This window comes from Periplaneta americana, chromosome 8 (genome assembly GCF_040183065.1).
Source record: "Periplaneta americana isolate PAMFEO1 chromosome 8, P.americana_PAMFEO1_priV1, whole genome shotgun sequence".
In the NCBI taxonomy this organism is placed as follows: Eukaryota; Metazoa; Arthropoda; class Insecta; order Blattodea; family Blattidae; genus Periplaneta; species Periplaneta americana.
Window position 1 is genome coordinate 134,325,780 of NC_091124.1, and position 15,913 is coordinate 134,341,692.

The 15,913-nt window shown below is 40.7% G+C and overlaps 1 protein-coding gene across 5 annotated transcripts in view; it reads left to right on the top strand.

Annotated features, from left to right (window-relative positions):
• LOC138705069 (2-oxoadipate dehydrogenase complex component E1) overlaps positions 1-15,641 on the top strand; it is a 201,279-nt gene extending 185,638 nt beyond the window's left edge. For all 5 annotated transcript variants that reach the window (XM_069833664.1, XM_069833665.1, XM_069833662.1 and 2 more), the window contains 3 exons: positions 14,247-14,435; positions 14,544-14,629; positions 15,413-15,641. In XM_069833664.1, coding sequence (XP_069689765.1) covers positions 14,247-14,435; positions 14,544-14,629; positions 15,413-15,520 — 383 coding nt within the window. In that variant the 3' untranslated portion in view covers positions 15,521-15,641. The remainder of the gene's footprint in view (positions 1-14,246; positions 14,436-14,543; positions 14,630-15,412) is intronic.
• Positions 15,642-15,913: the final 272 nt, after the last annotated feature.

Sequence of the window (15,913 nt, forward strand, 5' to 3'; positions counted from 1 at the left end):
CACTTTGATCAAATACGTTTGAAAAATGAATTAAGTGTAATATATTCAGCAGAAGTCTTTGATTTTTCGAACAAACCTATCCATGAAATATTATCTGCCATATATGAAAACCAGCTGAACCATGTTATTCCTGAAGTCCTTAAATTGGCAACATTAATTCTGACAATACCAGCTACGTCAGCATCGGTAGAAAGAAAATTTTCTGCGTTGAAGAGAATAAAATCCTACTGTAGATCAACTCATACACAAGAACGTTTATCCGGCTTGACACTAATATCCATTGAAAAGTCATTTCTACAGAAACTTTGCAAGTGGCCCAACTGTAATTTCAAGGACGAAGTCATCAACGTATTTTCGTCCCAATCAAAACGTCTGGAATTCACATAAATATGTAAGGAATTTTATTATAGGGATTTTAAAATATATTTTGTGTAATAATAGGGTCAGTGGTAGCCCAAACCCTTTAACCAGTATACGCCACTGCTGTTATATTAACTTAATAAAATAATTCGAAAGACCTGTGATGATGATGATGATGATTATTATTATTATTATTATTATTATTATTATTATTATTATTATTATTATTATTATTATACAAAACATTACATAAGAAAGGCCTCTTGGATCTTTATCCAAATATTGGTATAATGTTACGTATATTTCTATATGCACCTATAGCAAATTGTTCGGCACACATATAATTTTCAGTGCTAAAGAGACTTAAAAATTATCTTCGTTCGACAATACGGCAGAAGAGGCTGAATGCTAGGTCTATTCTTTATATCGAGTCTCATGTGCTTCATCATATCGACTTCGATGACATCATCAATGTTTTCTCTGTGAAGAAAGTCCGAAGGAAATTTTTATAATTCACAAGTAAGATGCATATATTGTGATTCCAGTAATTTATTGTTTTCTGAATTGTAACATTTCAATTAAAACTAATTTAAACTGAACATGACCTGTATAATAGCTGCTTATGAATTGTTTGTGACAGTTGGGGGCGGCAAATTTTAGTACTGTCTAGGAGCGGCACTAAATCTAAATCCGGCCCTGTATATATACCGATTGTGTAAGTTTATCCATGTTGAATCTTTCGTACACTACTTTTAACACTTGAATATAAATAACTGATTAAATGTTAACATGAGTAAGATCGCCACTTAATCAGTGTAAGTTTATTTTCTCAAATGCGAATGATCTAATTATTTGAAATATTATGTTTATTTGAATCCAGTTTAAAGCCTAGGCTATCAATTGCTGTGATAGTGAATATGATTCTTATTATTTCCATGCGCGCGATAGACGTCCATAATTTGTAAACCGCCTCTGCATAGCTGAATATAACACTGAGAGCTGCAGTAGTCTTTCATGAGCAAGAGCCGCTCTCCACTGCTCCATGGAGTGTTCAGTTGCCCTGTTCTGCGTTTAAATACTTACAAAACATGGGCTGTAACTAAATAGGATGCCAATAAATAACATACTTATCTTCAATACCAAGGAAACCATTTGGAACTGATCAGAAACAAATTATCTTAGAATGGAAAAAAATAAAATAAAAAATAAAAAATAGGCCTAAAAAACTAAAGAAATTGTAATTTATATCAGGGTACTTCCATTGTTTCTAAAATTAAAAGAAGACGACATAGATAATCAGTTATATTAGAAGAGTTTATAAAGAAAAAAAAATAAAAGGAAAAATAGTGTGACGTTCTTCAATGGCTGAAGGAATTTCTAACAACCTCCCTCCACGGCGCTATGAAGCATGTCTCACGACAAACCACAGCAACCAACAAGCAATATTCAGACTTTCCCGCACTTCAAGTCAGTGTCACCGACTTAGCGTAGCTGCTAGCTACTTTTAATAATTTTTTGACGACAAAATGAATTGAACATTTGTATTACAAATTGTTTAAATGTAATTTAGTGACTTTAAAGTCTCTTAAAAAGGAATAAATTGATCTATTGATAACATAGTAATGTATTATTTTCTGCATACTATTATTATTATTATTATTATTATTATTATTATTATTATTATTATTATTATTTCGCACTAAGATTTATTTTCAATAGTTTTTTATTATGTAATATTGTTCATTTATTTTGGGAACCGTTTATATGAGTGAACTCATAGTCAGACTTTATGTACCGGTAACTGTTTTGTTGGAGCGCCAATTGGTTAGTTAATATCCACCTAAATGACTGTTACATCACTCCATCCATTCGAAAGTGTTTCTGCTATTTCAGAGGTTGTGGTTATACCGGCCTAGAACCTCATTAGTTTAAGCAGGTTGCATCATGGGTAGGTTGAGGATGAGATTTGGATAGGAAACGTCATATACTGTATTGCATTTCACTATCTCTTGCAACACAGCTTCTTAACCAAGTTAGAAATCGAAAGAGATAATGCTAAGAAGAAAGCTGAAAATACGAAGACCTAGCTGAGATAGAAAGCAGCATTCATGAGAAAATAAATCGCATCCTCAAAAACAGCGGCTTTCAGATATTACTTAGAGAAACTGTTGTATCAAAACGGCAGAAAACATTGTAACAAAATATGCCTACTTAAATTTACTAATAATTAGACAATATGCCATAATATTGAACTTCAGAAATAGAAAGAGCTAGGATGACAAAAAAATAAACTTTCTCAGGATAACCAAATTGCTACAATATTTACAAAATAGCGGCATTACACAAAATCACGTCCATTATCAAAGGAACAAAAACGAGAACAACATATCAAACGGAAATTAGAACAGGAATTATTTAATAAGGAAACCAGCAAATAAGAATTCACTTTCTAACTGCAATCGCTGATAGAAGCACCATTGAAAAAAAAATTCTCAATTACTCAAATCTCCCTTGGGTTTTCAGTCAGGTAAATAGTTGGAGATGAACCGACGTTTCGAAGATGTTCATCATCCTCGTCTTCAGGATGAACAGGGACATGTATCTTATCCGGAATAATGAGTAGCCCTATATGAACATATTCCTTAAAACTTATATTTCAATATCTGGTAATTTCATCACTATATAATTTTATTATCCTAGGTTTAATTTGTACGTACTTACTTACTTACTTACTTACTTACTTACTTACTTACTTACTTACTTACTTACTTACTTACTTACTTACTGGCTTTTAAGGAACCCGGAGGTTCATTGCCGCCCTCACATAAGCCCGCCATAGGTCTCTACCCTGAGCAAGATCAATCCAGTCTCTATCGTCATATCTCACCTCCTTCAAATCGATTTTAATATTATCTTCCTATCTACTTCTCGGCCTCCTCAAAGGCTGTACTTCCGTAAAAAAAATCATTTCTTTGTTCTTAACTACTACAATAAATTACCTCTACCGGGTTAAATAAATATATTACTACTATAGGCCTATAGTAAAAAAAAAACTTGGCCTGAAATTTTATCAGATCTTACAGGAACTGAATCCTTGTTGGGGATTTTCTTCATCAACATTTAACTTCAGAGTTATGAACTCCCTGCAGAACTTTTTTCACTGCGTTCAATCAAGAGCCTCTAAAGCAAAATTAAGTGAATATTTAGACAAGTGCCCTGACTCGAAATATTGCACCAGTGGGACATAATGAGCAAGGTTTGAAAGCCTCAATCATCTCCTTTAATTTGAGGTAACATTGAATGTCCACATACGTGTTTCGCTTTTCTGTGTTTTGACAGGAAATGTGGAAAATGTGCCACTGTAATAGTCGGTATGGAAAATGTTATTTCTTTAGTTATATTAGCGGATCAGTTTCTCTTGCTGCACTAAAGGTCATTAGTGTGGCAGAAGTGAGTTCGGTTAGAGGAACTGTTGCTCGTTAAGTGTCTGTTTCTCGATTTTTAGGCCGTTCTCTACTAATTGTCTTCTCAAGCCACTGCTGATTCTGTTTTAGAAATCAGTTGAGAGTTCTGTTTTCCTGTGTCCATGTTGACTTCAAACTGGATATTAAGTGACACAAAATACTTTTCAGTTCTTCGGGTATGATTATGGGAGAATGAGTCATAACTCCAATTTCCTCTCTTAAGTAATCACATTTTTCATTGAAAATAGGCCTAAATGATGAGCTGATCTGCTTTATTTCAAAAAGTATTTCCTGGTCAAAGCAATTTATAAACTGACTGTTCTTGAAGTGTTCCGTTCAGAAACAGCAATTTGCACTTAATATTTCATATCTGTTTTTAGTAGGTCGTCTCGCCGACTATTTACAGTATATCCCATTTTTTACATCCGAAATCACCACAACACAATTTAACGTAGAAATTAAACGAAATTAAAAAATATAAAAATCCAAAACTTAACCACATTCGGAACACACGCCAAGTGTAAGACAGTAAGCCTAGTAATGTACAGATTTTTGTTCTTGCCTCTCTGGATCTTTGGAGGAAATGAAAAAATGCAATTCTGGGTTTCAATTGAAACCGGAAATCGTAATTCTTCTAATAAATGTTTCGCTCCTGTATCATAACACATTAACAGCTGACTTTTCCAGTAATGTTAGTTATCTACCACGTGGATTGCTAACTGTATGCGCACGTATGGAGTTTACTTACTGTACGACTACATTTTAAATTCTACAATGCGAGTATATTTATGTACTATTAGCAAAACTTGCTATCTATTCATAGAATTAATAACTAAGGAATCCTCACTTACACGAACAAATTACATTAGCCAACAGTGAAAATGTATGTTGAACTAAACCAGTTGTTCTTTACTAAATCGACCACGCTGATCACGAAAACGGACATGAAAATCTCCGATTAGCTCTAGTTTACAAGATATGAGGGTGTGTATCAGTACCATTAAATTCAGTTAATGATAAGCAATCATTTTGTCCTTCGTGAAATTGCTTTAGAAATCCCGCGTATGGTGAACAGCGTGATGTTGTATCCTTCAGGAAACATGCTGAGTGTATTGATGTATGTATTGTAAGTTTTATACTAGACAACAATGTAATTTTATTATCTCAACAATAACTCTTCACTTTCTACAATTTAATTCCACTCCCGTCAACAATGGGATTTTCACTCCACACAGTAACACAGTATTCATTAGTGCACTCCACAGACGACAATGACAATTTACTTGGACTATTACGAACAACACTGAACTGTTAATCTTAACTAATATTCACAAAGCACTATTTACAACACAGAACTGTCAGTTCTTAGTTCACAGCTCGTTTGTCTTGGCTAGTTCTTCTAGGTCAGTCACTCGCGTTCACAGAATCTCGAACCCCAGACCTTCAGAGACGATCCGCTGAACTTCGAACTCAGGTCCCCCAACTGCGGTCCACTGCACTCGAACTCCGGGCTTCAGGCTCCACAGTTATGGACACAACTCAAGTCGCGCTCTGGTCTCGAAGCTGGCTTCACTGCTACACAAGACTAACTCGCTTACTGTGCAAATCTGCCTGTAACAACGCTGGCTTACTGACTGACTGACTGTCTCACTCGTGTGCGTAATTTATACTCACACCATAGTTGCGAGAAAGTTCGCGATCTAGAGATTTCCGCGCGTGTCCATTCTCGAGTCATCCGGATGTCTCTCCTCTCCGCTGCGGTCGCTCTTTCCCCTTTCTCCCCACAGCACATGCCCCAGGAAGCAGACGCGCGCGCAACCTGCCCGTCACGGCCGACCTTGTACTTCCTTCTGCTGGTCGTGAGATCGAATCTCACGCGGCTGTCACATTGCTCCCTCCTTAGGGCTGCTCGTCCCGGGCAGTCCCTTGGTAGGTTGCTAATCGCTCCAGATGCACCACCATCATCTTCCCTCGGGGTTGTCGCTGGATGCGGTACACCACGTCGTTGATCCGGGTCACCACGCGGTATGGCCCATCCCAGGCACGCTGCAGCTTCAGTGATTTTCCTTTGGTCCTGGTAGGTCGATACAGCCACACCAGGTCGCCCTCCTGGAATGCTGCAGAGTTGGCAAATCTGTGTAGCGCACTTTTGTCCTGTCGCTGGCCATCTTGAGGTGCTCTCTGGCCAGTTGGTGGACTCCATTCAACTTCTCGGTCAGTTCCCCCACATAGTCAGTTGCTGGCTGGTCGGCGCTGTGTGGCGTGCCAAACAGCAGATCACAGGGCAGGCGCAGCTCTCTCCCGAAGACCATGTTTGCCGGTGTCATCCCTGTTGTATCGTGGACCGAAGCTCTGTAGCCCAAGAGGAACAGTGGAAATCTGGCATCCCAGTCTCGCTGATGGTTGGACACCACCTTCCGCAGGTGCTCCTCCACGGTTTTGATGTAGCGTTCCACCATGCCGTTGGACTGTGGGTGGAGGGGAGTGGTCCTGGTTTTATGCACATCCAGACGCTCGAACAATTCTCCCATCAGGTTGGATTCGAAGTTGCGCCCCTGATCACTATGCAATTCCCGGGGCACCCCGAATCGGCAGATGAAGTTGTCAAGCAGCGCGTCTGCCACCGTTGAAGCGTCTTGGTTGGGAATCTGGCCATTTTGTGAAGTAATCCATGGCGACTAGCAGGTAGCGGTTCCCTCGATCCTTGACCGGGAACAGTCCAGCAACGTCGATGGCGATCCTCTCAAAAGGAGCTCCCACGTTGCACTGCTGCATGGCTCCCCGGCTGCGTGTCCTTGGTCCGCGACTGGCTGCACAGGTGTCGCATCTTCGACACCATTGTTCCTTGTCGGTTCTCTGATGCAACCAGTAGAACCTCTGCCTTAACTTGTCCAGCGTCTTGTTGGCTCCCAGGTGGCCTCCAGTAACTCCAGCATGAGTCTCCTCCAGCACTTCCTTCACCTTGCTCCTGGGCAGGACAAGTTGTTCTATGCGGGTCCTTCCATCGGCCGACTCCCAAATCCTCTTCAGGACACCGTCCTTGACAGTGAAGGATTCCCACTGGGCCCAGTAGCTCTTGTCAGTGGTGCTACGGTTCGCGATATCAACCCATACTGGTCTCCGGCCGAACTCCGTATCACGCAGTAACTGTCCAATGTTTGAGTCCTCCAGCTGCTCACTCCTTATGGCGGCGTTATCCCAGCCTGGGCTCGCTGGGCGGTAATTGCTCGGACTGCGTGGGCGCCTTCCCGCTCTTGTAATTTCAGGCAGTGTCTGCAGCTATCCGGGCATGGGCGTCGTGATAAGGCATCATCGTTGGAATGTTTCTTCCCTTGGCGATGTTCAGAGGTGAAGTTGTACTCCTGCAGACGTTGAACCCAACGGGCGGTCTGCCCCTCCAGATTCTTGAAGCCCAATAGCCAGATGAGTGCAGAATGGTCTGTCCTCAGATGGAATTCCTGGCTATACAAATATTTGTGGAAATGCTTCAGGGCTTCAACAATGGCAAGAAGTTCTCTACGCGTCACACAGTAGTTTCTCTCAGCCTTGGATAGTGTTCGGCTGAAGTAGGCAATCACCTTCTCTTGCCCGTCCTGTTCCTGAGAGAGTACTCCGCCGATGCCAACGTTGCTAGCGTCCGTGTCGAGCGTGAACTTCCTTCCAGGGATGGTGTATCCCAGTACAGGAGCAGTGCAGAGCGCCTCTTTCAAGGACTGGCAGGATGACTCCGCCTCGTCCGTCCATTAGAATTGTCGTTTCTCCTCGGTCAGCTGGGTTAGAGGTTTAGCGATATTGGCGTACCCAGCTACGAACCTTCTGTGATAAGTGCAGAGGCCGAGAAAGCGGCGCAGCTCCTGCTTGTCCCTCGGTCTCGTTCCTCGACGTCGGCCGCCGCGACGCTCCTAATCCGGTGCGATGCCGAGACGTTCGCCGTCAACTTGGCTGCCTCCATCATGAGGGCCGCCGCCAGAGCTGCGTTGATGGTGCGATGCTCTGCCAAGAGTAGCTGTTGTCTTATTTACGGGTCTCGAACTCCGCTGCATAAGGTGTAGTTCGCCTCTCCAGAGACAAAGTTAGGTGGTAGGCTCCTGAGGGCCTTATGGGCAAGTTGTTCCACCGCCATCGCAAATTCTTGTAGGGACTCGCCTGACTGTTGGACTCTCGTTTTCAGTTGGGTCCTGAATGCTGCCGCAAGTTGATGGTCACCATAACGTCCCTCCAAGGCCGCCATTATCTCAGCGGCTGTCCTATCTTCTGGAACGCTGTGAAGAATCTCCGACGCCTGTCCCTGAAGCGCGGCCAGCAGCTGAGTAGTTTTCTCTGCTGGCGTCCACCTATTGTTCTCTGCGATGGCCTCGAACTGGCGACGGAAAATCGCCCAAGACGTCGTACCGTCGAACTTCGGCGTCTTGACGTTGTAATATCTGGCTGAAGGCGATGGTTCCGCAGGGCCACTATATGGAGTCCTCAACTCTGTGGCCGCTTCTTGCATGGCACGTCGAACCTCCTCGGCAACTATCTGTTTATGTTCTCTAGCCTGGCGATCCACCAACGCGTGGATGTGCTTGTTTTCTTCAGCATGTCGGTCCATTAACGCGAATATGTGCTTGTTTTCCTCAGCGTGTTTGTGCATCACCTCACTCGTCTTGTCCAGCAACTCGCTCGTCTGCTCTTGACGACGCTCTAGATCGCTGATTTTGCCGTCTAAATGGTCTACATCCTGTCTCAATTCGGCTACTGTCTCGTTTATAGTTCTAAAATTCTTGTTTAGGTTGTCAAAATCGGCTTTTGAGTTCGTCTTTCACGATGGCGACAATTCCATCTACGTGGGCTGAAACGCTTCCAATTTGAGTAGTGACGTCATTAATGTGCTTTCTCATGTCGTCTTTTATGTCTGCCTTCACTTCACTTACATCACTTTTCATCTCCGTTTTCACTTCACTTATGTCGTTCTTAACCTCACTAATGTGCTTGTTCATGTCTGTTTTTTGCTTCACTTTTGTCGTTTTTCACCTCACTAATATCGTTCTTCACCTCACTGATATGTTTGTTCATTTCTGCTTTCATTTCCGTGATGGCTTGCAGGATCTGCTGTAGGTTTTCCATTGTGTCAACAATATCCCACTTCTGACACCAGTGTAAGTTTTATACTAGACAACAATGTAATTTTATTATCTCAACAATAACTCTTCACTTTCTACAATTTAATTCCACTCCCGTCAACAATGGGATTTTCACTCCACACAGTAACACAGTATTCGTTAGTGCACTCCACAGACGACAATGACAATTTACTTGGACTATTACGAACAACAATGAACTGTTAATCTTAACTAATATTCACAAAGCACTATTTGCAACACAGAACTGTCAGTTCACAGTTCACAGCTCGTTTGTCTTGGCTAGTTCTTCTAGCTCAGTCACTCGCGTTCACAGAATCTCGAACCCCAGACCTTCAGAGACGATCCGCTGAACTTCGAACTCAGGTCCCCCAACTGCGGTCCACTGCACTCGAACTCCGGGCTTCAGGCTCCACTGTTACGGACACAACTCAAGTCGCGCTCTGGTCTCGAAGCTGGCTTCACTGCTACACAAGACTAACTCGCTTACTGTGCAAATCTGCCTGTAACAACGCTGGCTTACTGACTGACTGACTGACTGACTGACTGACTGTCTCACTCCCGTGCGTAATTTATACTCACACCATAGTTGCGAGAAAGTTCGCGATCTAGAGATTTCCGCGCGTGTCCATTCTCGAATCATCCGGATATCTCTCCTCTCTGCCGCGGTAGCTCTTTCCCCTTTCTCCCCACAGCACATGCCCCAGGAAGCAGACGCGCGCGCAACCTGCCCGTGACGGACCGACCTTGCACTTCCTTCTGCTGGTCATGAGATCGAATCTCACGCGGCTGTCACAGTATTCTAATTTTAGCCTGGGTGCATAGCAGCAGGGGAAGGAAAGGGAGGGGCGTAGCGCAGTCTCTGTGTTAAAACATTTCCGTTGATCTCTAAGTCATTGTCATGCTACTTGACTTGCAGCAGGGTAACACAAAATTCTGTTGCTTCTTGTATTTTTAGTAGGTTATTTTACGACGCTTTATCAACATCTTAGGTTATTTAGCGTCTGAATGAGATGAAGATCATAATGCCGGTGAAATGAGTCCGGGGTCCAGCACCGAAAGTTACACAGCATTTGCTCGTATTGTGTTGAGGGAAAACCCCGGAAAAAACCTCAATCAGGTAACTTGCCCCGACCGGGATGCTTCTCGTATGTGTGGGACAGCCGTGCCAAGACATGTCACTACGAACAGAAAGATTGGTCTATGCGTCAATCACAACGAACCATTTGTAGAATCCAGCAAATTTCTACTCTCTGCTCTTCATTTAAAACAGGGCCTTATGAAAATTTTTGTAAAGGCCATGGTTAAGACTGGGGAAGCATTTTTTACCTGCGTAAGAAATTTCTACGTCTCAGTGAAAATAAAGGTGAGATTTTCATTGGTCCGCAGATACGCAAAATGTTCAAGGAGAACATTTCAATCATATTCTCATATCATGTTATGAGAAGTTAGCCTGGAACTCCTTTGTTCAAGTGTCCGCCAACTTCCTTGGAAGTACAAAGGCAGAAAACTATAAGTATCTAGTGAAAAATCTTCTGCAGTGTTATGAGACATTGTGGTGTAAAGGCATACTTCTTACATTCTCACTTGTACTTCTTCCCAAAAAACGTGGTTCTATAAGCGACGAACATGGGAAACGCTTCAACCTCGAAATTTTGAAAATGGAAAGAAGGTACTAGAGCAAGTGGAGTGAATTGATGTTAGGCGATTACTGCTGGATACTTATTAGAGATTCACCAGCAACAGAATACGAATGGCAGGCAAAGCAATTGCGCCTTCAGTGACCATCCTCTACGGGAGAAAAGTAAGGTAAATACATGCATACGCTTTGAAGGGTAATTCTGAAAAGCTACTATATATATATATATATATATATATATATATATATATATATATATATAAAGAAACAGAGCTAAATCTGCTTTTTAATGACCATTTCCGTGTTCAGCAACCTCGAAAACATAAAGATTAGCTGTTTTCATCAAATATATAGAGAAAAGTTAAACTTTGTACTGACAGCAGCACCGCTTGTAGCGAGGAACATGCTGGCCTATGATTTTAACCAAAGACGTTGTAGTTATGAGGGAGAGAGACTGAGTCGATTCACTTATTTATTCTATTCGTCTTGCGCAAACTATCTATTTATGGAATATACAGGGACTTCAGGCAGAATCATTATTGTATTGTTAAGCGAAAACATACAATTGCCTGGCATTAAATACTACTACTACTGCTACTACTACTACTACTATTACTGCTACTACTACTACTACTACTACTACTACTACTACTACATTGTTCTTTGATAATTTATTTTTCTTTACTAATAATTTTGCTGAATAATACTAAATCTCAAAATGGAATGTTTGTTAGTCTCTTGTTTCTTTCTTTGCAAAAAAAAAAAGTATTTTTATTTCCTTGTAATTCACAATCAGAAGGTATCTACTTATATCGGATGTAACAGGACCTCACCGACAAACTAATAGGGATGATAGGCCATGTAGAGAGGATCATTTTTTTGTTAAGGAACATATACTCCCAAACACGTCGTTTATGAGTTAGTTATGAGCAGGTGAAGGAGCACTCCCGTAAGTTTAGGAATTGAATACAAACAATTGTACAGAAATACCATTTTATTGAAAGGCATGTTTTCACAATAGGTGTTCAAACAACAGTCGGCCCTGTGTCTCATTACATGCTTCATGCCGTTACAGCAATGATCGCCCAACTCTGTCGAGCATGGTAGGATTCTATCTGACGTTGTCAAACACAGCATTTATGCGGTCAATCATCTGATCTCTCTTGGCAACTGGAGTTACGTAGACCATACTCTTGACACACTCCCAAAGAAAAAATCAAGGGGCGTTAAATCGGGCGAACGCGCTGGCCACACAATAGGTTAGTTGTGTTCTTGCGTCGACACTGAAGTGTGCTGGGGCTCCATCATGCTGGAACCAGAGATCGCGGCGCACAGCAAGCGGCACTCTGTCCAGCAGGTTCGGAAGTGTGGTCTGCAGGAACTGTAGATAAGCTGCCCCAGTTAACTGCTATGACAGAGTAAGGACTTACGATACAGATGAAGAACGTACGGGTTACGGTACGTGGCGTGCGCACCTTGATAAATGCGCATAACTCATAAACGACGTGTTTGGGAGTATATGTTCCTAACAAAAAATGATCCTTTCTGCATGGCCTATCATCCCTATCCGTTTGTCGGTGAGGTCTTGTTACATCCTGTATATTATAAGGCAACTATTTTGTCTGCCTTTGTAGAAACTCAGTTTGGCTAAGATTTCTCTCACTCACTTGTCTTTCAATGTTAATAAAACAATAGGCCTAGCCTGAATTGCAGATTTTTAATCACAAAATGCGATATGGCTACTTTGATAATGAATTGATTCTATAAATTAGTTGTTCCAGGCCGGTAGGCCCTATTTATAGCTTCAAAACAGTCTACAATTTTTGCTCAATGTTTAAATACGTAATTTAGTAGCCTATTTAGTATTTATCTATTTATTATGGATTTATTAATTTGTCCTACAGAATAATCTCTGTAATGTTGACAATTAATACTTGAGGAGAAAAATTCGCTTCGGCGCCGGGGATCGAACCCGAGTCCTTGGTTCTACGTACCAAGCGCTCTGACCACTGAGCTACGCTGAATTCAATCCACAGCACCGGATCGAATCTTCCTCCTTCTTGTTTCCCTTTGTGGCCTGACTCCAAGTTACGCATATATGTTGACGTTGTATGTCTAGTGTCAACTGCCATTATACTAGGAGCGCACTCAGTTGAGTGACTTATTTGGCCGGGATTCCGCAGTTATGATGCACTGCTGCTATGAGAATATTATGGATTTATTAATTTGTCCGGACCGAATTTTTCTCCTCAAATATTAATTGTCAACATTACAGAGATTATTCTGTAGGACAAATTAATCAATCCATAATATTCTCATAGCTAGCAGTGCATCATAACTGCGGAATCCCTGCCAAATAAGTCACTCAACTGAGTGCGCTCCTAGTATAATGGCAATTGACACTAAACATACAACGTCAACATATAGTCTAACTTGGAGTCAGGCCACAAAGGGAGCACTGAAGGAGGAAGATTCGATCCGGTGCTGTGGATTGAATTCGGCGTAGCTCAGTGTTCAGAGCGCTTGGTACGTAGAACCAAGGACCCGGGTTCGATCTCCGGCGCCGGAGCGAATTTTTCTCCTCAAATATTAATTTATGTATTTAACCTGGTAGAGATAAGTCCGTCAGGCCTTCTCTGCCCTTTTACCAAGGGATTACAACTACAATATGAAGAATAAAATTACAATTAATATTAAATAATACAAGATTAGTTCCGGAAGAAAAGATTCCGGACGTAAACTAGTCTCCCATTTTAATGTTCTTGGTAGGGGCTCTGACTATAGGTAGTTTAAAATTCTAAAACGGAACACCTGAGGATTAACATCATCAAATTAAAACTGAAATCTGTCTTCGGCAAAGTAACGTTTCCTCTTCACTAATTACGAGTTTCTGAATTTAATTACCTCTCTATTCAAGTGGTTAACAGTATTTCAAAATAATTTTTACTTTACAATACCAATGTAACACCTGTTTCGCAGCATCTGTGCTTCAAGTGTGGTCTTTCGTCCTGACGGCCCGGTTTCGATTCTTGGCCAGGTCGTGATGAAATTAATAGTGAACAAAACAGAAGTTGAAGAGGCTTTTTCCTCGGAGTACTCCCATTTCCTTTTATCATTCCACCAACATTCTCCACTTCCCCCTCATTTCACTTAGCTGCAATATTAAAAATTTTCATTGGTGTAGTCTTCGGGATAGCAATCAGATTTCCGACGCTGATATAGGAAGCGCTCTGGGTCCCTGGTGCTAATTAGGCTATTTCAAGGGCGATAAAATCCTTAGTATAGCTTCTTACAAAATGGAAGGCCTGTCGTATGTTTACAGCAAGTAAAATACCGTCCCTCATAGACGGTTCCGGGAAAAATTTGTCGGTGATATCTCGACCATATCTAAGTTTGAAGGCAGCATAATGGATCCTTATTATTGGCCTAAGTGCGCGCGAGCTTAAGCCTACCTCAACCTTCACCACTTATCCATACCATACCACCATCAACACTAATATTATTATTATTATTATTATTATTATTATTATCATTGTTATTATCATTATTATTAGACAGCTTTATAAATGAAAAATATGTAATAGTACCCCCTATTACCTGCCTATTAAATGTTGGCTGAGTTCTTTGAAATAAGACGCAACTCACTTATAATTCTCTCTGCAGGAGATGAGGTGAAAGAAGCTGACAAAGTTCAACGAGTGATATTTGTTACTGGAAAGCATTATTATGCACTTGACAAACACCGCAAAGCTTCAGATCTAAGAGATGTTGCAATTGTGAGATTAGAAGGCCTCTCACCATTTCCAACACTATATCTGCAACAGGAAGTGGCCAAGTATAGAAATGCCAAAAGTAAGAAATCTGATGAATTTGAACATAGCTAAGATCTTACAATTTTTACTATCCTGTATTCATTTAGGTAATAAAAATTTGTCTCTGTACCGGTAATTGTATTTTCAGTATTCATTTGGAGCCAAGAAGAACATCAGAACATGGGCGCTTGGAGTTTTGTTCGTCCGCGATTTGAGAATCTCATTGGCAAAAGGGTAAATGAAATATGATAAATTTCTGGAGTCTACTTCAGTGCTTTTTGTGATGTTCTATCTCACATTTCCTTGATAGTAGATGATCATTTTCATAAAAATTTAATTTTCATTTGTGGAAGCTGTTTTGATGGAAATATTTGAAGGGTTCAGAGCCATAGTGGGCCAAGCACCATAAATAAAAGCCGAAGAAAACAAAGGTTAAAATTAAGTGATTATCATAATTTAATTAAACATATAGTAAGTAATATAAAGTATGCACATTAAAACTAAATGACATATCAATCTTCATTAAACTATGGTATTCACTTAATTTTAAATCTTACTTTCTCCGTTTTTAATAAATGGTACTTGGCCCACTATAACTCTGAACCCTTCATTTATAGCTTCTCCTGTTCATGCAAACTATATTTTTGCAGCTTTCAGTCATACAGATTGTAATGATATTTTTCTTTAATACCTTAATTATAATTATATCTATTGAAAAGTAGTTTTAGACACTTTGTATTCTAATGTCCATTAGTCTGCTCATATTTATTTTCATTTAAAATTCATTACATTTTGAATACTTTGCATGCATATGTACCAGACTGTGTGTATGAGTGTGCGTGCGTGCAACTGTGTGTAATGTATGTGTGACGTACAAATCTGTTTGATGTCATTGTGAAGCTTTTGAATTTTGCAACCATATTCACACTAATTAGAAACCTAAATTCTCACAAAAATTAAATATCCATGGATAGTAAATTCTAACCCGAATTAAATGTGATACCAACTTTTTTCCAGTTGAAATATGCTGGTCGAAGGCCTCTTGCAACTCCTGCTGTTGGGATTGGGCTATTGCATCGGAAAGAAGCAGAAGAAGTTATTATGCAGCCATTCTCTGTTCGCTGAAGATTGTTTAACAATTGTCGCCAAATCTGGCTGGAAATTTTTGCGCACAAATCCAAAAATTTATCTGTAACTCAGTTTTATAAAGTAACATTTCAATAAACACTTGATTTATGTAATAGCGTATCGTAAGTGTTCGAGGATTAATTCCTGTCCTGTAGTCCTGGTCCACTTATAGTTGAAAAAGAAATTAATCTTACCTCATTTTTCCACATAGTCTCCTAATAGATTGATGCACTTCTCCCAGTGATTCTCCAACATTCCACAGCTTCCTAGAGAAGAGTTGTCCAACCTCTGCAAACTGCTGGCTTACGGACTGCATGACTTCATTATTGAATGAAAATTTCTTTCCACACAGGTGTTCTGTGAGTTTTGCTGTGTGCCAGATCTGGTGAT